Genomic DNA, 24,179 nt, shown 5'->3' with positions numbered 1-24,179 from the left:
TAGCTGCAGCTGAATAAAACGATTCATCTTACATCTATTAAATGTTCCCTTATTAAGGATATGAATGTGGAATTTCTTTGCAATTCTCAATTTAGTTCAACAGCTTGAGCTGCGCCAGCCATATAGCCCCGATGCCGAACCAGTCGCAGGCATCAGTCTTTAGGTTGAACGTTTCCCTTAAGGAACTTGGGACTTTATGAGCTACTTTATAGGTTTGCAGCTATCCCTAAGCAGAAACTAACCGGTTCGTTTGCATTTTGCAAAAAGTTAACGCTGACATCTAGTGGTGGCTTTTTGCATGTACAAAAACCCCTGCCAAATTTGGTGGCTTTGGTGAGTGACTGCTAACCTGTTACTTCGATGCGGCCTTTTCAAAATCGGATAAAATGTGACATTTTCTGTTAAACTGCTTTATTGTAGAAAAAAAAATAGTACAAATAACAATTCTATGCTTTTCAAGTGCTTTTACATTCTTTTGTAGAGAAGATAAAATTGATGATTTAATGCATTTCCCCTAACTTTCTTATAATTAAAGCACCTAAAATATAATATTTCTCATCGTTCTTTTATTAGGTCAATTGCTAAGTAATGTAGTGCAAAAACATTTAAAAATATTCTGGATACATTATTTTTGTATCAAGCTATTTGTATTTCAACTATTAGCCATAAAAAAGCAGTGATTAATAGTCGCGGATCTCAAAAGCTAAAGGAATTTCAATGAACCTATTCGCTATTTACTTCTGTGTTTGGCCATATATAATCAAATCTGCTGTCTTCGCTGCCTCCTGTAGTTTCTCCAAATGAAAAGTTCGTTTTTGTTTTGGTGCTTTTAATTGAAGGCTTTTTTCAGCACTGTTAACACAAGAAATTCAAATCAGAGGAGATGCGTAGTATCTACTGTCTGTTTAGGAACCATGGTAAGGGTGATCCCTTCCAAAGTAGATACTTCAGTTGTATAATGTGGGGGATACAAATAACTGTTTTGAGACCCTTTGGCTGATTCTGTGTACACATGCATCTGTCTTCATCATATCTACAGATATTAAGCAGATAAACTAAAGATGCTGAAATTCATTTGAAAATAAATGAATTTGACTTATGGTCATGTTGATGTAGATAGGTGACCCTCGTTTTACAAAGGGTTTCCCAGTGCGGTTAGGAATAACCTGGCCCAAAGAACATCTTACGATATCTAACCTGCGTGGTGTCATTGAAGGGAAAGCCAATGTGAGGTCGCTTCTTTAGGCAACACAACAAATGTGCTTTACTTTCCCAATATGCATTATACCTTCTGCTTGACATAAGCCATCCATGCTGAACTTAAGGAGGTTAGTCAGATGTACTGAAGTTTCATTTTTCACCCAAATTCCTGGATGTCCAAACAGTCGGAGCTATTAGCTAGACAGAAGCATACAATGGCAGATTTATAATTGTGGACTCAATCTTTGGGCAATGAATAAGAAATTCCTGATTCGTTTTGCTTATAGGATTGGCCACTGTTAGAGCAAAGACCTAAGATACTCCTACAACCTAAGATAAAACCTTCAGAAGCTTAGCATATGTTCTTAATCGAAACTGCCAATAATCCTGCAGGCAATCAGGGTCTCAGAATCCCATTTTCACATATGTGCATGATCAGAACCAGTATAAACATGGGAGGTCAGCATCGCAGAGAAACCGCACAGAAGCAGAGGCACAGGAAAAGGCAGTATTCCAAAGGGAGAGGGCCCAAGGAAGCTAGAACACAGGTCTGGTGTTTTGGCTAAATACCTGTTCTGGGGTTACTTTCCTTATCTTCAGGACTGACGTTGTCTTAGAATCACAGAATCATAGAATGGTTTAGGTTGGAAGGCACCTTCAAGATCACCTAGTTCCAAGCAGGGACGCCTCCCACCAGCCCAGGTTGCTCAAAGCCCCATCCAGCCTGGCCTTGAGCACCTCCAGGGACGGGGCAGCCATAGCTTCTTTGGGCAGTCTGGGCCAGGGGCTCACCACCTGCACAAGGAAGAATTCCTTCCTAATATCTATTCTAAATCTCCTCTCTTCCAGTTTGAAGCCATTACCCCTTATCGTCTTTCATAGCCTGTCTTCTGTAGGAGCAAGGAGCTGCAGGCTGGTGAAACCCACCACGTTCTCAAATCTTTCAGCATGCAAGATGTGCAGAAGCTGCTACCTCAGATGCTTCTAGACAGTCCAGGAAGCTTTGCTTGTGAACCTGCACTCTCTTCACTGTGCTATTGCTTCTGCATACTGCAATGCTATAACACTAATATGACCCTTTTTTCCCAGAACTTTTTAACACTCTTCTCAGAGTTTCCTATTGCCGTTTGTCTCCTTATCTTCGCTTTCTCCTTAAGCGACTTCCAAATGAGTGGCCCTGCTTTCAGCATCAAGTAGGCAGAAGACAGAATCGAAACCTTAACAAAAAAACAAAAACAAAAACAAAACACCCAAAACCTAAATCTGTGGATTGAGAGTTTTTTTCAGGCTATCTTCACATCCAGGAAAATATCAGAGTGCGAGTTTTTACTTGTTTGATATTGATCAAATGACAAGGCGGCTATAAGCTTGTCTTCAAAAGACAAGCTTAGACTGAGCATGATGTGAACAACACGAATACATCCAATAGGCTGACATGTTTACAGTTTCCTTTCTGGAGAAACGGCAATACAGGGATGGTTATGCAAACGTCAGAAATGATAGTATTTCCATTCTCAGTCGCGTTAAAAGATGTTGAGATGGAAATGAGAACCCACAGAAATATTTCTGCATTTGAAGGGAACGGAAAACTAGCTAAGGCTACAGGTAAAGATGTGATGCAGAAATGGTTACTTTGCCTTATGGTATGCAGCCTGACCTTTTAGTCCTAAATATTATATTTTTTGGAGAGAGGTTCCTGGTGTAGACCTAAGATTGCGTGGTTGTATATATTGGGTTGTTTTCATATAAACTTGGAGAGATATTGACATGGTTTTTAAAAATCTAGCTCTAGAATGGGTTATCCCTGTTCCCGACTGCAGTCATATTTTAGCTCTGCCTGAGGTCTGTGATCTCAAGAACAAACAGTAACACAAGTATGAACTTAAAATAAAATGAAATTCCTAATGAGTTGATGGAAATTATGTCCTTTGAGGCCAAATTTTTACCCATTCGTTTCTTATCAAACTCAGAACTCTTTGGGGGTTTTTCTTTTATGTAGCAAAGAGGCAATACTTCACATCTGGCTGACAGGAAGAGAACAGTTGTCAAATTGGATTGTCCCCTTGCTGTATACAGACACCATCAGTATGAAGTTAGTAACTATGAATAGATGCACAGGCATATTTGGCTAGATATTTACGTATGTTTCTAAAATCTGTCATTCTTCCATAAAAACCAGCTTTAGTTTTAGCTCAGAATGTATATGTTTTTAAAAAAGTAATGCCTTAATCTTTGTTCTGTTGAGCAAATCGGCAATTCAGATTTCATCCAGTTTTGAGAGCTGATGTGTATAAGCATGTGGTGTACTATCTGTAAACAATAAGAAGGCTATCCTACACAGCAGGCAATATCTTGTTCCATAAGACATTTTCTAATATCTTTTCATGCGGGTCAAAATAACTTTCAACATAAGATAAACCTGTGTGATCAGTGCTACAGCTGAACGGAGGCTTTCTACAAATGGAATGATTTTCAAACATATCTTTAAACATTTGCAAAAAGACTGGCTTTGTAGTAAATCAGGGTGTGATTTAATGATTCTTACTGTATCACACATTTGTGAACAGTTAAAAACGTTTATTATGCAAGAGTTTAGCCACTGAGAGCTAAAAAATCTCAAATTTCTTCAGTTTCTGGGTCTTAACATCTGTATAGTGAATTGATTTCAGCCTATGGGATCTTCTCATTTCACTTTGCAGAGGAATGTTTTAGTTTTAACTGAACATTAGGGCTTTTTCCTCTCTCTTGAAGCTCCGTAGATTCGTTACTGCTGGTGTTCAGGCAGGATGCTCTGCTTTTATTACATTAAGCCTGCTCAGGCATCAGCTGGTATATACTATTCGTGTGCTCTGAGCTAAGCTATATGATAAGATTGGATGGGACCAGTGCTGTTTAACATCTTTGTTGACCACATGGACGGTGTGATTGAGTGCATCCTCAGCAAGTATTCCACCGTCACCAAGCTTGTTTGAGCAGTGGACATGCTGGAGGGGAGGGACACCATCCAGAGGGACCTGGACAGGGTTGAGAGGTGGGCCCGTGTGAACCTCATGAGGTTCAACAAGGCCAAGTGCAAGGTCCTGCACGTGGATTGGGGCAATCCCAAGCACAAATACAGGCTGCGTGGAGAATGGATGGAGAGCAGCCCTGAGGAGAAGGACTTGGGGGTGTTGGTTGACGAGAAGCTCAACACGAGTCACCAATGTGCGATCGCAGCCCAGAAAGCCAATCACATCCTGGGCTGTATCAAAAGCAGCATGGCCAGCAGGGCGAGGGAGGGGATTCTGCCCCTCTGCTCCGCTCTGGGGAGACCCTGCCTGGACTACTGTGTCCAGCTCTGGGGCCCTCAGCATAGCAAGGACAAGGACCTGTTGGAGCAGGTCCAGAGGAGGGCCACAAAGATGATCAGGGGGCTGGAGCATCCCTGCTGTGAGGACAGGCTGAGAGAGTTGGGATTGTTCAGCCTGGAGAGGAGAAGGCTCTGTCCAGGGAGACCCTATAGCCCCTTTCAGCACCTAAAGGGGGCCTACAGGAAAGCTGGGGAGGGACTCTTTATCAAGGAGTGTAGTGGTAAGATGAGGGGTAATGGTTATAAACTGAAAGAGTGAAGATTTAGATTAGCTATTAGGAAGAAATTTTTCACTGTGAGGGTGGTGAGGCACTGGCCCAGGTTGCCCAGAGAAGCTGTGGCTGCCCCATCCCTGGAGGTGTTCAAGGCCAGGCTGGACGGGGCTTTGAACAACCTGGGCTGGTGGGAGGTGTCCCTGCCCATGGCAGGGGGGTTGGAACTAGACGATTGTTAAGGTTCCTCCCAAACCAAACTGTTCTATCATTCTATGTTTCTATGATTTTTTTGCCCCTCTTTGCCCTGTACATGTTATAGACAGTCATTCCCGTAACAAGTTTGCTTATTGCAGGAGACTATCACTGGTGATGTTCTCACTGCTGCACTTTTCCTGCGTAATATTCTGTTATATTTCAATTTGTACTCCAGTTTTTAAGTTCATTGCACAGTGCTTCATGGTCTGTGACGGTGGCTTGTGCAAATGTTCTGCAGATCCTCCTGATCTAGACTGGTTTTGAACAGTCTGTAAAAGCAGGAAGCAGGTCTCAGTGACATGGGCTGCCACTTTCACTTTTATTTGGCTGGGTTGCTTGGCAGGATTCTCTGCAGAATGTATAATCATCTCTTGCAGAATCTTTCTAGCTCTCAGTATCTTTTTAAATTAACAATGATATTCAGTCATTTGCATAATTCCAAAATTTTCAAATAGCTATTAACAACTCATTGGACACATTTAAATAGTCCCTGTCGTGTCCTTCATTGTCAAATCATCTTTGCATCTTCCCTGTGTTAACTAGCAGTGAGTGATAAATCTTTACTTCTGGTAAATCAGGTTGGAATTCAGCCAGTGTAACCTGCTGTGGGGCAAGATGGCTGTCATAGGTGGGATTTTTCCGTATGCTCCTTTCTGATCCCTGATCCTTATGCTTCCTAAGTTTCTGTCTGCTTGGGGTGAAGTCTCATTACTGCAGCAAGGACACGTATTTTAAGTGTATAATTTCTATATCTCATTTTTCATTGTTTGCAACACACTGGAAGATTTATTTTTGCCTTCTCTGCCCATTTATATTATCCTCAATATTATCCTCAGATACCGCCTGATACTTGAGATTATGGAAACCCAACTGATAACCAGTTTCCAATAGTTCAGGCACGCTGGTTTAGTTGTGCTGAAGAGAGCGGCGGCCCATACGTCCTTAACGTTGTTCTGCAGTTTTAACTTTCCATAATGCAAATCAGTCCGAATGTCATACTATTTTTCTGTTAAATTCCCCACTGCGTCAAAATTATAGCCAAGTGACTGGGGCATAAGGTAATTAAATCCCCTTAGCAGTGCGGCTAATGGAGAACAGCACAGCTATTACCATGCATGGGATCATACAATTCGTGTGCAAATGCCTATGTGTATTTGCAAACAACTGTTTCCAAATGTATTTTGTATACTCAAAGCATTAAGCAGTAGGCAAAAATGAAACCGGCCCCAGGGAACGTATTTTGTGCAATACAGAAAAAATTCTAATAGTCTCTAATTTCAAGGCGTTGAATCAGGCCCTGTGCTTTACCTTTTGTTTTTAAAATGTTTTCTTGGATTTCAGCTTTTCGTAGATATAATTGGTGTCTGAAATGGTCTTATTTCCAACACCTACATAAAACTTGCCTTAGAAAATAAATGAAACTGGAAATGTGTGTCAGCCGTTAAACCTAGTATTTTTTTATCTAGTTACAATAAGGCGTACTTCTCTATTTCTTTTCTTTCGCCTTTGCTCTGGCTAGGAGAAGGAATTGAAAGATATTGTTCCACACCTTATTTATAGATAAAAGCTTTCACAATCTTAATCTTTGAATAGCAACTGATGTTTAAGCTCTGCAGATGAATTTAGTAATGATCTAATGCACTGGTGCTGGGATTCAGTTCTCGGATTTTAAACTAACAAGATTATAGTTAAAGTCCGATAGTTTTGATAGCAGTTACAACTGACCTTTCTTGTTTTTCTTCTCTGTAAATGTTTTCCTAACTTTCACTGTTCCTCCTGTAAAGAATGTGGGCTACATAATGGCACTGTTGATGATGATGGGCCTAAAAGAGCTGTGGGTTGTGTTGAAATGGCTGTTGTGTTCACTCCAATTCTGAATGAAAAATTGAAATTCAAAACATCTGCAGAGCAGAAGTTTTGTTTCAACAATATTGAATCGTGTTACTTCATCCAGAAGGACCTGGACAGGGTTGAAAAGTGGGCCTGTGTGAACCTCGTGAAGTTCAACAAGGCCAAGTGCAAGGTCCTGCACGTGGGTCGGGGCAATCCCAAGCCCAAATACAGGCTGCGTGGAGAATGGATGGAGAGCAGCCCTGAGGAGAAGGACTTGGGGGTGTTGGAGAACGACAAACATGAGCCGGCAATGTGCGCTCACAGCCCAGAAAGCCAACCCCATCCCGGGCTGCATCCCCAGCAGCATGGCCAGCAGGGCGAGGGGGGGGTTCTGCCCCTCTGCTCCACTCTGGGGAGACCCCACCTGGACTACTGTGTCCAGCTCTGGGGCCCTCAGCACAGCAAGGACATGGACCTGTTGGAGCAGGTCTAGAGGAGGGCCACAAAGATGCTCCGAGGGCTGGAGCACCTCTGCTGTGAGGACAGGCTGAGAGAGTTGGGGTTGTTCAGCCTGGAGAAGAGAAGGCTCCAGGGAGACCTTATAGTCCCTTCCAGTATCTGAAAAGGGCCTACAAGAAAGCTGGAGAGAAACTTTTTACAAGGGCATTGTCATATTTTAGGCCATGTAGTGATAGGACGAGAGGGAATGGCTTCAAACTGGAAGAGGAGACATTTAGATTACATATTAGGAAGAAGTTTTCCACTCTGAGGGTGGTGAGGCACTGGCCCAGGTTGCCCAGAGAAGCTGTGGCTGCCGCATCCCTGGAGGTGTTCAAGGCCAGTCTGGACGGGGCTTTGAGCAACCTGGGCTGCTGGGAGGTGTCCCTGCCCATGGCGGGGGGGTGGAACTCAATGATCTTTAAGATTCCTTCCAACCTAAACCATTCTATGATTCTATGATCCTATACTTCTATTCAGCTTCATCATTTTTGTGTTACGTTTGTTACACTTAAAATGGGTCATGTTTACCATTACTAAAATAAACTATTTTCTAGCACGTCAAAATTAAATGACAAAGTTGAAACGAGTTGGTATTTCTTCCTCCAAAGCTTTCTCGAAGTACTTGTTCCCCTAAAACATCTGGTTTTCTAAAGAGTTACTGTTTTTTTGCCTAGCCTGCTAATCAAACCGAAAGCTCTAGCTGCTGGAAGCAACATATTACAGTTTTAGCTAATCTAAGACAAGTTAAAAAAAATCCTGCAGAACCACCCTGGGATCCTTCAGAATAAAAGAAAGCGTTGCCAAAAATCCCACACAATTAAGCAGGATTTTGGTGAGAAAAAAAATAACCTGAAGAATAACTTATTACCACTGTTTCTGTGGTTTTATGGGAGACAATAGAGAATGGGTGTGCACAAAAGATGTACCAGGGGCCATTGTAAAGAAGCAATTTTGGATTTGAAGTCAGTTGTCAGCACAGCCAAATATTTCTTGGGGGTGGCGAAGAAAAAAGGGTGGACTCTGTGGGTGTGTTTGCAGGTTTATTTGCTTCTCTGCGTCTTACCTCCTCCGAGCTCAAAGTGAATCTGAGCATTTAGGGCTTCCAGGCCACGGTGACTACTGAGGAAAAGATGCGATGCAAAGAGATACTGGATATAACCGAACAGAGGTTTTAGTAACTGGAAAAATCAAATGCAGCTGTGATTCTTTTAAGCAGAGCTTACCTTTAGAAGCTCGACATTACTTTGCCTTCAAAGGCACGGTCTTTAGTGGGAAAAGATTTCTAAAAGTGGTAGACTTGTACTAGTTTTTGCTATCTGTGTTGCAGGCGTGAGTTCAAATCAAATGCTGGCTTTTCTACTTCATCCTTAAAGTTTGCTGAGTTTGCAGTGAAATCACTTGGTGTGGGGGCAATTGGGTACAATCTGTGTTGGGATGTAGATTTTCTGTTGGAAATACACTGTGAAAACAAACATGAAAATGTGCCAGCAAAAGGGGGAACAACAAAAAAGGAAGAGATTCTGAAACCAGACAATTAAATACTGTGGGTAGATGCTGGCATATAGAAACTCTGCAAATCAAAAATGTTTAATATGCATGCTTATTTGAGAAATCTGGATAAGAGCAAAATTTTAAGAGGGCTGTCACCTTTTGGGGAGAGTTCTTAGAAATTGCCAAAAGAATATTTCCCCAACATGAGAATACCCAAGTCCTAAATTCCAGCCTCTTTACTACTTCAGTATGTAAAAACCTAAAACATTTAATAGCAAAGTATATATATACATGAACCCAGTGGTGCCAATGTCGTGAGACCTCTTTAAAAAAATGTTGGAATAATGAAGTGAAGCATTTTGACCTTCTCTAACCCTGACTAAAAGGTTAACTCTTTGGGATTAGAATTCCCTGGATGGAAGGCAAAGGCATTACCACAGCACACGTACTGGTAGCGATGCGTCCCTGTTCTTGCTGGAGTGGTGGAAGGTGCAGAGAGAAAGGTCGCAAAGGCTGCCCTCGTAACTGCCCCAGTTGAGAGAGGAGAGGTGGTTTTGAAGAGGGAACCATCCTAGAGTTGAATTCTTAGTTCTCTAAATTGCCTCCTGGCTAGGCTAAGCCAAGCGACCTAACTGTACTGAAACGAGCTCTTGTGAGTGCTCTTACTGTGCCCGAATTTTTCAGATAATGCGACTTGTTCTGCAGTTGATCTTTACCGTCAATGCAACACATGAGGAAAGGATACACCACAGTGTCGGAACTGGTGAGCAAATGCTGTAGTGTTTATCCGTGCGTGTCCACTGGCATTTTGCAGGTGATTTCCATGTGACAAACAGCTTAGCCAGAGCCACTGCTCATGGCTGGCACCGAGCTAGCTTAAATCCCAAACACCAGCTGGAGTTCTCAGCTACCTGCCCAGGCCATGTTTTCAGCTAGGAATGAAAACAGAAAAGCATGGAAGCAAACTCTCCTGTCTTTGAGCACCCAGAGGTTTGGGAGAACGCTAACAAACATAGTCTGCCTTATCATCGACCTGCATGTCAGTCCTCAGGTACTCCTTTCCACTTTTGGATCCACAAAAAGGTAATGTAACTCAGTTTTTACAACCTGTAAATTAGCAGTGCTGGGTGAGCCGCCTTAAAGGAACTGTTGCACCCAAAAGGCACCTGACCTGTCAGACTCGTCAACAGCACAATAAAACTTAGCTGAATTCATGTAATAACAACACAGAAGCAGCATCTGTTCTCCTGTCTCAGGAGGCAGATACAAGCTAACTCTGGCTGCCGCACTGTCCTCCCTCCTAGTTGCCTGGATGTTGCAGTCAAGACTTGTCAAGGCTTGCCTCAGATCTTACCTGTTCAGGTCTCTGCTCCTCCCTGCTTGCTTTCTCCTAGTAGCCAGGCTCACTTCCAGACACAGAATCATAGAATGGTTTAGGTTGGAAGGGACCTTGAAAATCATCGAGTTCCACCCCCCTTGCCATGGGCAGGGACACCTCCCACCAGCCCAGGTTGCTCAAAGCCCATCCAACCTGGCCTTGAACACCTCCAGGGATGGGGCAGCCACAGCTTCTCGGGGCAACCTGGGCCAGTGTGTCACCACCCTCACAGTGAAAAATGTCTTCCTGATACCTATTCTAAATCTCTCCTCTTCCAGTTTGAAGCCATTCCCTCTCGTCCTATCACTACATGGCCTAGTAAAAAGTCCTTCCCCAGCTCTCCAGTAGGCCCCTTTTAGGGATTGGAATGTCGCAATAAGATCTCCCCGGAGCTTTCTCTTCTTCTCCAGGCTGAACAACCCCAACTCTCTCAGCCTGTCCTCACAGCAGAGGTGCTCCAGCCCTCGGATCATCTTTGTGGCCCTCCTCTGGACCTGCTCCAACAGGTCCGTGTCCTTCTTGTGCTGAGGGCTCCAGAGCTGGATGCCATACTCCAGGTGAGGTCTCACCAGAGTAGAGTAAAGGGGCAGAATCCCCTCCCTTGACCTGCTGGCCACACTGCTGATGCAGCCCAGGATACGTTTGGCCTTCTGGGCTGCGATCACACATTGGTGACTCATGTTGAGCTTCTCGTCAACCAACACCCCCAAGTCCTTCTCCTTAGGGCTGCTCTCCAGCTATCCTCCACAAATCCTTACATTCTGTTTGTGTGAACCCGTTCATTGCTGCCTGGGATGTCTGAATCCAACCAGAACATATGGCACTTTCACCACTCGAGTGACTGATAGTCACAGAAGTGTCTGCATGTGTTCTGTCAGTTTGGGTCTTCCCCCTGACGCTTGCAGTCCAGCTTGCAGCTTGCAAAAACACCAAAGTCCAATCAGCCACACGCTAAGGTAATACACTTGTATGTATTTGAAGATCAGGTTAAGATCAGTAGATTTCCTTTTTGTTTTTTTTTTTTTTCTTGGCTAAGTTTTGGCGGCATGTTTGCTCTGGGAGTGTTTGATGAGATACTGCACGTATGTCCCCACCCTTCGGTGCTTATAGCCCGGGTAAGCTTAAACTAGGTCTATGCAGCAACTGGTTACTCTGCATATTTTGCCTGACTGCCTTTTGTCACCATTCACAACCACCTCACTTAAGCTGCTTTCCTCGATCACCATGTAGGAGCATTGCTTACTTTTTGCGCTTTATTTTTCCTAAATTATTCTCTGGACATGTCTATTGTTTGATTTTCCCCTCCATTATGAGTTTGCCATGTTCTTTCCAGCACTTGAAAACATAAGTATAAAGTGAGCCACGGTGGAGTTAGGGCAACTTGAGAGCCTGATGTGATTTCACACCACTGAAATAAGCACAGACGTGTCCACTTTGTCATCTGCCTCAGAAATACCGTATTTGCTGAACCGGGACTGGTTGCGTGTGCCCTAGAGTCTACCTTGCGCAGTATTTTCTGTTGGCTCTTGTAAATCACGCTGCAAAATGTCTACAAGAGCTTTGTCGCTTTGAAATTTCCTGTAATAAAATAAATGTTCTTACTCCTAATGCAAGTGCTCCACAAAAGAGCGGAGTTTTTGAGCACCCTTGTGCCATTGCCCCCCTAAGCCACCGACATTATTCTAAGGCTTGAGCGTTGGAAAGGCATTACCGATAAAAGAAGCTTCAGCAGCATCAGAAGGTTTTTCTCCATTGTGCCTGAAACAACTCCAGCTCCCTAATTGTCCCCTACGTGTATAGGGAAGAGAGGATTGAGAGGGAGTAAATTGTGAGGTGAGATCAAAGAGCACGCTTTATCTGTAGCATGAGTACGGCGTAGGGGGACATAAGAGGCAAAATACCTGACAGTATTGCTATGCTGGAATAATGATCTGCAAAGGTTGTTAATTATTGTGTTTCTTCAACCTCCAGTGTGATCTCTTCTGTTCCAAAGCAGCAGAGTTACAAAACACAAAGGGAAAATCCTCTTCAGAGTATTTTAACGTGACTTCGGGTGGCTGTGCTTATAATCAAATGACCTTAACCGGTGCAGAAGCACACAGGGCAGCACGGAACAGAAATGTGCTTTTCCCAGAGCAAGATGAAAGGGAGGATCAAGGTTTAACCATGAAATGGGAATGAAGCAGGCTTTAGAGCCTTCCAGCTCCAAAGGAGCTTGGTTCTGGTCTCAACTGCAGTGTCCTAACCCCAAGGATAAGTATTAATTTATATTAGGAAGTTGCTGAAAGAATTCAGAGAGCAGGAGTAGGAAGTAAGGGCCCTAACCTCCTTGGCAGCCAGGCTGCCTCCCTGGGCTCCGCCAGTGGTCCCAGATTTAATGGGATATAGGGTAGAAACCAGCACAGTCTCCCCTCGCGCCCCAGAGCTCCTGGTGGGCAGGTGGTTAACGCATGGATGCAGACTGGTATTTCAAACACTTTGAATGAAGAATTAGAGGTTTCAATAAAGAATTCTGGGTGAGTCTGCAGCTACCCACTCTCTACTCAAGAGGGACAGCACTACTACCTAAAATTTTAAGCTGAACTCAGTGTTGTGATTGCGTCTTAATTATGGCTGGATGAGTCCTGCAGAGGATTCACTGATGCCAATGTAGTCGAAGCGGTAGCACCTTTTGTCACATCCAGAAGCTCGTACTGAGGAAGTCCCCTCCAGGCAACTGATGGTCGGGTCCCTGGGAAAGCAGGGCCGTGAGAATTCACAAACAGTATGAAGAGGCCACCCGTCTAAAAGCCGTACCTAAAACTTTTACTTGGCCTTTTGAAAACAATTTCTTATTTTGAATACAATATAAAATATTTTGTTATCTCTTAAAAATGTAATATATTACTTTCTCACATAAAAAACCCTCCCTTTTAAAAAAAAAGACACTTTATGTGGCTCTGCAGGAATCTATCACTGTTTTGTTTCTACATTAAAAGAGTAATATTCCTATGTCAGTTACCTGTTGCTTGGCATATCAGTTTTGGGGATATATCCAGAAGGATTTTCAGAGATGCCAGAATTAGCTAGGAACAAATTGTTACTGAGTTACGAGGAGGATTATGCAATGCTGACCCCCGACTCGGGGTTTAGGGGCAATTTCCACCCTTGGCACTTCCAAAATGTTACAGGGCAGGGAAATTCAGTGCGGAAGGGAGAGCAGCATCTGCCGCGGCTCGGGGGGGATGCTGGCCCGGTGGCTCAGGGGATGCTGGTGCCGCGGCTCGGGGGCTACTAGGCAGCTCGGGGGCGTTGCTGGTCCCGTGTCTCGGGGGATGCTGGCCCCGCGGCTCAGGGAATGCTCGCCCCGTGGCTCGGGGGGATGCTGGGCGGCTCGGAGGGGCTGCTGTTCCTGCGGCTCGGGGGGATGCTGGGCGGCTCGGGGGATGCTCGGTCCTCTGCTTGGGGGCTGCTGGCCCTGTGGCTCGGGGAATGGTCGCCGCCTCCCAGCCGCAGGAAGGGCTCCGCCGCTCGCCGCGCCTTCCCACAGCCCAGCGAGCCCATCCCCGCTTTCGGTTTCACTTCTTCCTGCGCTGGGCAGCGTGTTTCCTCACGGTTTTCGTGTGCTGAGATAATTGCGCAGTCCCTGGACGCCCCCAAAGTGACGGAGATAAAGGGGTAAGTGGATACCATTCTTCACTTCTCAGTAATAAATGCAAATATCAGAGGTACAAAGCCAAAGTAGCGCTCAGGAGTTTGGGCGATTTCCTTAATCTTGGATTTGCCTTAACTTGCAAGTTAGGAAGGTCGGTGCCACTGCTGTTTGCTTAATGAGTGTGCTTTGGTGCTTGTGGCCGGATGGGGTGTCCCCAGGTGGCAGGAGCTTATTTTTGTGTTTTGAAAAAAAAAAACCAACCAAACAAAAAACCCATCAGAAAAGGCACTATAGGTGAAGTGGGAATGTCCGTCTGGGACATGCTGGAGCCTCCCCTGCTTAAATTCTCCGTTTTTACAAAGTTCTTGCTCACAACATTCAAACTGTCATTCATTCTCTTGTCCATGAAATATTATTATGTAACACCGTCCCTTAAGTCTGATAATGGGTGTGTGCATTCTTCACTGGATCCCCAACCAAAGCATAAAACACCTAAAGCTGACTCCAGACTTTCTGCGATGAAAAAAGCTGAAAAATGCAGCCCTTCAGGCCTCGCTGGAAATCAGCCAAAGAACTCGGTTTGTGTTTGTGTGGTACATTTCTTGCGCCTTTCAGACTCAAAGATGAGCTGGCAACAACTTCTAAGGAGCCTGGCAGCTATCTGATCTCCCTAAAACAAACCCTGAGAAGGGGTAAAACTTTTGTTATGGACTAGAATTTAGGTCTTCTGCATGCTAACCCGGAACTGCATAAAATATGAAAAAGTCTGAGATTCGTCAGAAATGTAATGCCCAAACAGACAGAGGCATTGAAGACCAGAGCACCAGTGGACAGAGGCTGGTGTCCTAATGGAAGTGCTGGCATGGTTTCAGCTGGGATGGAGTTCACTTTCTTGCGAGCAGCTGGTGTGGTGCTGTGGTTTGGATTTGGGATGGGAATAGCGCGATAGTGCACTGGTGGGTTTGGTTGTTGCTGAGCTCTCAAGGCCTTTTCTGCTCCTCACTCCACCTCACCAGCGATGGGCGGGGGGGCACAGGGGGTTGGGAGGGGACACAGCCGGGACAGCCGACCCCAACTGACCAAAGGGATATTCCATGCCATGTGATGTCATGCTCAGCGTATAAAGCTGGGGCAAGAAGAAGGAAGGGTGTGACATTCGGAGTGATGGCGTTTGTCTTCCCAAGTCACCGTTATGCGTGATGGAGCCCTGCTTTCCTGGGGGAGGCTGAACACCCGCCTGCCCATGGGAAGCAGGGACTGAATTCCTTGTTTTGCTTTGCTCGTGTGCGGCTTTTGCTTTAACTATTAAAGTGTCTTTATCTCAACCCATGAGTTTTTCCTCACTTTTACTCTTCCGATTCTGTCCCCCATCCCAATGCGGGGGAGTGAGCGAGCGGCTGCGTGGTCCTATCTGCCGGCTGGGGTTAAACCACGACAATGCTCAAAAGATATGGGGTGGGGCATATAAATTCTTAAATGTGTAAGTTTTCCTGGAAGTATTTGCATAAATGTATTGAATCTGTGGTCAGTGTTTTCTCTACACCTTGTCTCTTCTCCGTTACTTTCTCTGATTAGTTTGGTACTGATTTATTTTGTCTGCTTTTACTTTCTCGTACACCTTTCTATAGCCTGCTCTTCCTTTCTCTATGAGATGGAAAAGTGGTTAGAATTTTATGTGGCTGTCTTGTAAAACAAAAACTGGCAAGAACTGTAAAATAAATAAGTGGTATATTAGTCATTCTAACTGCGTATAACTATAAATATTTTAAGGGTATTTAAGCTCAGAGCATAGTGATTAACATTGAGGGACCTGTGTATAATTTGCAGTATTTACTGTATTTTATGCATATTAAAGCAATGCAAAATTAATCAGAAAAGGGAAAATGATTGGAAATTGGCATCGAGAATAGATGAAGTGTTGGTAGCTTTTTGAACGTTATTATTTTTACGTAAGGCAATACTATTGTTTTTAAAGAAAGATATGAATTTAGAGAGATTATTAGACATACCTTTTCTGCAGAAAAGAATGTCTGCTTTATGGGTGAAAAATACTAACTCTTTGCTCAGTATAACACTGCATGTTTTTTGAGCCTGGCTTGCTCAGCCTTCAGTTTAAGATATCGGTTGTGTCAAAATGATTGTAATCTGTCCTGCGTTCGTTTTGCTTTTGCAGATAAAACAATGGGAAATGCTGTTCTTTGGTGGAGCAGCTTGTCTGCCAGACTGGTGTCTGTCTGCTTGCTGTGCGCATCAGTTGGAGAGCAATGTCAGATCCGGAATGAAATGGCCGACTGCAGTCACCTAAAACTGACTCAAATCCCGTCTGATCTCCCAACCAACATAACGGGTTTGGACATTTCTCATAACCAGCTAAGACAGCTAGGTCCTGCAAATCTGACCAAGTACAGCCAGCTGGTCTACTTGAACGCAGGCTACAACAGCATCTCTAAACTGCAACCAGAGTTGTGCCAAAGTGTGCCCCTGTTGCGGATTCTGAAGTTAGAACATAACGAGTTGTATAAGCTCCCTGACAGAGTCTTTGCTTCCTGCACCAACCTGACCGAGCTCAATTTAGGATACAACAGAATAGATATAAAAAATGATCCTTTCAAAACCCTGGAGGTAAGCTTTAGAAATGCACCTTTTCATGTAAATAAAGTATAAATGGGGAATTTACTGTATTTCCCAGTGTGTGTACAGAACAGCTGCCTATTTGCATCTGAAAATACCCAGCATATAATCTTCCTTTATAGTTTTTCTAAAGAAAAGGCCTCGCGCACCGGAGTCTCAGCCATCCTTACGAGTCAATGTTCTCCATCCCCTTTTCCCTGTTGCGTCCCATCAAGGCACCTCTCCATACAGGATTTGTGCTGAGAGAATAGCAGCAGCAGGTGACGTATAGGGTGAAGGGGATGGTGTGGAATCTGAGTTGCCTGGGGTCTAAAAATAGTAGCTAGCCCCAATTCTCAAGGTCAAGGTGTAATCACTCAGACCATGACGGACAGTGCTTACGCTGAGTGTAGCATCTCCCAGGGCTTTGGGGACTGAGAAAGAGTAAGAAGGTTTTTACTCTACCTTTGTTTTTCCTGGTAGTTTATATGTGGTTAAATAGTCTCCTCTGTAGCATCTATGAGGTTGGGGGACCAGCACAGGAGGCAGGAAAAGACTATTCCATTGTTTTCGTACCAAGCAGGGACTCATGCAAAAGGAAGGGCCTAAGGACAAAAGAAAATAGAGACAGTCTGTGGGTACCAATTATTGTACAATGTTCTAATGAGTGCGCGTGTTGTTTTGAACAAGTCTGAACTTTTCTGCTAAACTCAGTATTCCAGTTCAGGTGCACAAAATGTGCTTGTTTGTGTCGTAGGGCTGCTGACTCAGCTCAGTACAAACGAGTGCAGCCAGCTCCAGTGCTGGGAGCAGAACTGAAGTTCTGACCTTCCTCGCTTTGCTGCTGCCCTGATCCTGATGGAGGCCAGGCTTGGGCCACCTCAAGGCACGTCCTATGGAGTCACCTTTAGGGTAACACCTCTTCCTTTGCAGATGTAGGAAGAATCTGAGCACCAGGCCATGCGCTGGAGTACTACAAGGCATACAGCGCTGATCTTTGCGCTCCTCTTCCCTTCCTCACTTCCATTCACGGGGATGGACCACAGCAAAGGTTGTGGAACGCAAGGCTTAATAATGCAGTTAGTTGTAACTGCAGACACCTGTAGGCTTTTGCTTTTGTGACTTTATCTGGAGCAGGCGGGTTTTCAGTGAGTTAAGGAATTTTAGATAAAGTAACTCTTTGGTTTGCAGTAGATTTTTTAGCAGGTCAAGACCCTGAACACAATGAAAGTTACAGATGCGGAAGATACAGAAGACTTCTTCCTGCAGGAGCTTGAGAGCTGCCATTTCTCTAATACAAATTTATTTTTATTGTAGTATTGCAACTAATTTCTAATCAATTAGACTCTAATGCAACATTTCAAAATGGTTTCATATTATATAAAATAAAAAGGATTTTATACTTTTCTGTTTGCATCTTCTCCCCAGAACTTGAATATTTTGGACCTGTCTCATAATTTTTTGAAGTCAGCAAATTTAGGATTGCAGCAACAGTTGAAGAACCTTCGTGAGCTCATGTTGGATAGCAATCAAATCACCGAGTTAAAAAAGGAAGACTTCATTTCTCTTAGCAACACCTCATTGAACAGTCTTGATTTGTCATCAAATCCACTGAAAGAGGTAGGAAGCATTTCAACAGAAATTCAACAGGTGTAAGTATAAAATGCAACTATCCTGATTTATCCTTTAGGATTGTATGGAATTCACATTACATTTTTGATCCGCTGAGGTCAAAGATAAAACCATTCTATTGTATACAGCATTACTCCTGACCTCCAGTAGGGATGCACATTATTTTTCTCCACTGAAATCAGCAATGAAATGAGCTTGTTCCAGTTAGATTGGAGGTCTCAAGCAAGAGCAACATCAAGTAGCTCTGTGAACCCTTACCAGGTATTTTCTACACAGGATTTTTTTTTTTTTTGTACGTGCTGAAGGTGAACAGCTGTCATACTTTCTAAGTGGGGAAAAAAGCGCGATATTATGCAAGGCTGGTTATACAATCTAGGTCTCGCTTCCCAGTTAATCAAAGAGAACATTCATTTGTGCCTACGGGGTACCCCAGAGAAATAATAATTGCAGAAACGTATACTCGCTCTTAAAAAACCAAGTGGGTGTTTTCTCTGCCACCTACTCACTGTTCTCCCTGACCCACTTCTCAGTGTTACGATATGATTCTTCAAAGAGTGATGGCAGGTGCTACAGATCGAAACTGGTTGACCCATGGCACAGAATCATAGAGTGGTTTAGGTTGGAAGGGACATTAAAGATTATCTAGTGTGAATACTGAATACTGAATAAAGGTCATCAGCATATGAATACTAAATTTGCATTGTAGAATCATAAAATCATAGAATGGTTGAGGTTGGAAGGGACCTTGAAGATCACTGAGTTCCAACCCCCTGCCATAGGCAGGGACACCTCCCACCAGACCAGGTTGCCCAAGGCCACGTCCAGCCTGGCCTTGAACACCTCCAGGGATGGGGCCTCAACAACCTCTCTGGGCAACCTGTGCCAGTACCGCACCACACTCAGAGTGAAAAACTTCTTCCTAATGTTCAATCTGAACCTGCCCTCTTCCAGTTTGAAGCCATTCCCTCTCATCCTGTTGCTACATGCCCGAGTAAAAAGTTCTTCCCCAGCTCTCCTGTAGGCCCCCTTTAGGTACTGGAAGGTCGCAATAAGATCTCCCCAGAGCCTTCTCTTCTCCAGGCTGAACAGCCCCAACTCTTTCAGCCTCTCCTCAGAGGAGAGGTGCTTCAGCCCTCGGATCATCCTTGTGGCTCTCCTCAGGAAATGCTCCAGCAGGTCCGTGTCCTTCTTCTGTTGGGGACTCCAGAGCTGAATGCAGTACTCCATCATACCACCAGTGGGGTATCACCAGAGTGGAGTAGAGGGGCAGAATCACCTCCTTTGACCTGCTGGCCACACTTCTGATGCAGCCCAGGATATGGTTGGCCTTCTGGGCTGCAATCGCACATTGCTGGCTCATGTTGAGCTTCTCGTCAATCAGCACCCCCAGGTCCTTCTCCTCAGGGCTGCTCTCCAGCCATTCCCTGCCGAGCCTGTATTTGTGCTTGGGATTGTATTTGTGCTTGGGATTGTATTTGTGCTTGGGATTGTATTTGCTTGGGTGTTTTTTCCCAGTTGATGGATCTGTAGAGGGCAGGTATATTACAAGAATGTTTTAAAGTGGCATAAGCTTGTGCCACTTCTGACAGGCAATCCCGCCATCCTCTTTCCCTTGGCCGCTTCATCCCTCCCTCTTTCTGGTACAAGCTTTCGTGAGGCCATGCACTGCGTCACCGGGGAAACTCTACAGATATTTTGGCTTGGTTAACTTGTTGTGGGGCTGGTTCCCTATCTGGTTCACCACGTCACTGCCTGTAAAGCCGTACTGGCATGTGGATAAGTAGATGGGACTGCTCCCTTCTTGGGCAGTGCTACATTATGCTGGTTTAACCTGCTCTGTTTTAATGGTACTGCTGTCTGAAAAGCAGCTTTATGCATTTGAATCATTCTGACAAATGGAATGTTTAATAATTCATCTAATATCTGAATTAAGATGAAGGGCGAGCACTACGATGGAGGCTTGTGATTTATGTTGTAGACCCAAATGTGTAGCATCACATTTCGTGGGTGCTCACACAGAGAAACTGGGTTTCTTCTTGGCTGTATGAAGTCCCAAATAACTTTTTTACAGTATATCTGGTATTGCACTGGCATATCGGTATCCTTAGCAGATACCAATAAAAGAAAGCCGAAGAAAGAGATTATCTGAATTTCTACCATACTTCTCGTGCAAGAGTTTTACTAGTTGGATACAAAACTGTAATTAACTTGCATCTTACTAAGCAGCTTTCTGTCTTCCTTTAGAAGAGTACTATTCAGAACTCTGCTAGTCCTGTTACAAATTTTAGAACTATTATCACCAGTGTAAACTCGAAGAAGTGTTTGTCTGAACTTGTCTGTGGAAAAATCTGAGTGTAGGAGTTATATTCTGCTTGAAAATCTCATTTGAAAACCTTTGCAAATTTTGGCTTTATTTGTCAACTTTCTTACATAATCCCCCTGTTTAGATAAAAACTTTTTTTTTTTTGCCTTTCAGTTTCACACAGGATGTTTACATGCAATTGGAAATCTGTTTGGCCTCATACTCAACAATGTTGACCTTGGTGAAAATCGCACAGAGAAACTTTGTACAGAATTATCAAACACAGCGATTCAGAACCTCTCCCTGAGCCGCGTGAAGCTTTCATACATTGGCAGCTCAACCTTCCAGGGACTGCAGGGAACAAATCTTACCGTTTTAAACCTTTCCCAAAATTCTCTGTCTGTGATAGAAGATGAAGCATTTCAGTGGCTTTCAAGTTTACAATACTTAAACCTGAAGCATAATAACATTCATGTATCTTCACGTTTATTTTATGGATTATCCAGCCTCAAACATCTCAATCTGATAAATTCACTTACCAGGAAAATTGAAGATTTTTCCTTTCATTGGTTGTACCACCTGGAGTACCTTATAATGGATAATAACAATTTTGCCGGAATTACTGCTAATACGTTCACAGGTCTGAACAACCTCAAATACCTGAGTCTCAGTAACTGCAACATAAACTTACAAAGAATAACTAGTAAAACATTTTCATCGCTTGCTAATTCCAGTTTGCAGGTTCTCAACCTCACAAAAACAAGAATCTCCACAATAGAAAGTGGGGCATTTTCCTCCTTGGGACACCTGAAGATTCTCGATCTTGGTCTCAATGAAATTAGTCAAGAGCTCACAGGTCGTGAGTTTCAAGGTCTCAATAGTGTACAAGATATTTATCTTTCCTATAATAAAAACTTGACTTTGCGAAGCGAATCATTCATTTTTGTCCCAAGCCTTAGAAAACTGATGCTGAGGAAGGTAGGTTGCAGTAATCTGGCACTTTCTCCTTCGCCGTTTCATCCTCTACAAAACCTGACTGTCCTGGACATCAGCAATAACAACATAGCAAACATAAAAGAAGACTTGTTTGATGGACTTCACAAACTTGACATTCTGGATTTGCAGCACAATAATTTAGCCCGACTTTGGAAACACGCAAATCCAGGTGGCCCTGTTCTTTTTTTAAAAGATCTTCCCAACTTGCGTATTCTTAATTTAAAATCAAATGGGCTCGATGAGATTCCAGTTCAGGTTTTCAAGGGTCTGCTTCAGTTAAAAAACTTGGATTTAGGATCGAATAATTTGAATTTGCTTCCAGAAACTCTGTTTGATGACCAAGCCTCTCTGAATTCATTGAACCTTCAGAAAAATCTGATAACCTCAGTGGAAGAAAAAGTGTTTGGCCCGGCTTTCAAGAGCTTGAGAATCCTAACGATGGATTCCAATCCTTTTGACTGCACCTGTGAAAGCATTGCTTGGTTTGCTGATTGGCTTAGTGTGACCCAAGCCTATATACCGGGATTGAGGTCCCAGTACATTTGCAACACCCCACCTAAATATCACGGCAGTCTGGTGTTGCATTTTGATAGCTCCACGTGCAAAGACAGTGCTCCGTTCAAACTTCTGTTTATGATCACTACCACTATTGTGATGCTAGTAATTTTTAGTGTTCTTCTCATCCATTTTGAAGGGTGGAGAATAGCTTTCTACTGGAATATTTCAGTAAATCGAATACTTGGTTTTAAAGAACTTGACAGACAACAGGAAGAGTTTGATTATGATGCTTATGTTATTCATGCAAGACGGGACAAGGATTGGGTGTCTAAGAATTTCACGTCTCTGGAAAAAAATGACAAAATTAAATTTTGTTTAGAAGAGCGGGACTTTGAAGCGGGTATATCTGAATTTGAAGCTATAGTTAACAGTATAAAAATGAGCAGGAAGATTATTTTTGTTGTGACTGAACACCTTTTACAGGATCCCTGGTGCAAAAAGTGAGTAGGGTATAAAATTTTATATGTAAGGGGGGGGAAATTCTTAACATTTTTTGTAACAAGTTAATCTTTTTTTGCTATGTAATTTAATAAAAAATACCATTTGATTCAAAGTAACATGCAAATTCTCCTTTAATATATTTACTTAATATATTGTAACTTCAAAATAATTCCTAAGTTAATAAAGTTAATTGCTCCATCCCCCCCGCCACTGGAAATTTGAATCTTGCAGTCAATGTTTTTATTTTTATTTTCAAAAAGTCGAGCTGCCACCTGTGCAGATTGCTTTCCTTAAAATTACATGTTTGAAAAAGAGCAATAATGGGTGAGAACACTAGCATCTGAAGATGATTTTTCTTTGTCTTTAAATTAATCTTTTCACCTTTCTTATGTCGAGATCTCGAAAAGAAAGGACCAAGGCTAGATCGAGACAGTAGACTTAGCTTATATTTTTAGAGGATGATATTTTTCTTTGGTTAGAAGGTAACTAATTTAACATAAGTAATGACAATACTATATCATAGAATAGACATTAAGACCCCTTGAGTTTGCGATGGGCTATTATGTGAGCTATTAAAAGAACTGTTGGTCATTTTTTTCCCTCCACATGAAAGAAAACATGTATTTTTGTCTTATTTTTGTTTCAGATTTAAGGTATATCATGCTCTTCAGCAAGCTATTGAACAAAGTCGGGACTCCATCATATTGATCTTTCTTCATGATATCCAAGATTACAAGTTGTACCACGCACTTCACCTGAGAAGAGGAATGTTCAGATCTCGCTGCATCTTGAACTGGCCAGCCCAGAAAGAACGCATCGCGGCATTTCATCAGCAATTAGAGATGGCACTCAAATCTAATAGTAAAGCGCAATGAAATTTTAAAGTACAAATTTAAATTACGGGGTGATTTTATTGCATATTTTCTATCCCTGGAAAACTAACGAGCCTTCAGAGAGACCTGAAGAAAGTTTGTCATGCTGGAAGGATATGTAAGAGTCACTATAATTTAAATTTACTTGTCTATATTCATGGTTTTGCTGGTATTTTAATTCACCTGTACTAAAGTGACACGTTAAAATGGATCATGATTGATAGTCATTTCAGCCTGCGTATCAAAAATGTGGTAAAAATTCTGAAAAGCAGTGAGAATGACTGCTGTTCTCAGAAAACAGTCCAGCTGATGTATTGCAGAAGAGACACAGACTCTCTACTTTAAGGGGATATGCAAAAGAGAATGCAATAATGATAAAATAGCAAATTCTGGGGAGATTCAGTGAAATTAAAATTGGAAAGCTTTCCATGGGAAGCACAGCAAGTAACATAGCAAATTATTTCTGTAGTCAAAACCAAGAAACATAGCAGAGTTTCAAAGTGAGATTTAAACCCTTTGTTTTAAGAGAAAGCCACAGAAAGAAACTTGACCCTGCGGGCAGCCTGCTCAGAACATGCAGTGAAGGATTGCTTATGACTTCTGGGTGGGGCTAGTACTGGTCACTGTTAAAAACAGATTTTCAAACTAATGAGTCAACTGATTTAATCAATGTGGTGTGAATAAAAAAAAAAAAAAATTGTTTTGCTCTTCTCTACTGAAATTCAGAGAGATGGCAGAAGGACATCTTGAAAGTACAGATTTGAATCATGGGGTCATTTTATTGCATATTATTTATTGCATCAAGGGAAGGTTGGATGGGGCTTTGAGCAACCTGGTCTAGTGGAAGGTGTCCCTGCCCACGGCAGGGGGGGTGGAACTAGATGATCTTTAAGGTCCCTTCCAACTCCAACC

The 24,179-nt window shown here is 43.1% G+C and overlaps 1 protein-coding gene across 1 annotated transcript; it reads left to right on the top strand.

Annotated features, from left to right (window-relative positions):
• Positions 1-14,161: 14,161 nt before the first annotated feature.
• Positions 14,162-23,270, top strand: TLR3 (toll like receptor 3; the record flags this gene model as incomplete). Its single annotated transcript, XM_082483109.1, is given in 6 exon segments — positions 14,162-14,473; positions 14,476-14,548; positions 16,030-16,478; positions 17,895-18,086; positions 20,575-22,394; positions 23,042-23,270. Coding segments are annotated over 6 exon segments (3,075 nt in total).
• Between the last annotated feature and the right edge of the window lie 909 nt (positions 23,271-24,179).

This window comes from Vanellus vanellus, assembly GCF_965231255.1.
Source record: "Vanellus vanellus genome assembly, chromosome: 4".
Classification (NCBI taxonomy): Eukaryota; Metazoa; Chordata; class Aves; order Charadriiformes; family Charadriidae; genus Vanellus; species Vanellus vanellus.
Note: the sequence above shows the minus strand (reverse complement) of the source record. Positions and strands in the feature narration are given on the sequence as shown.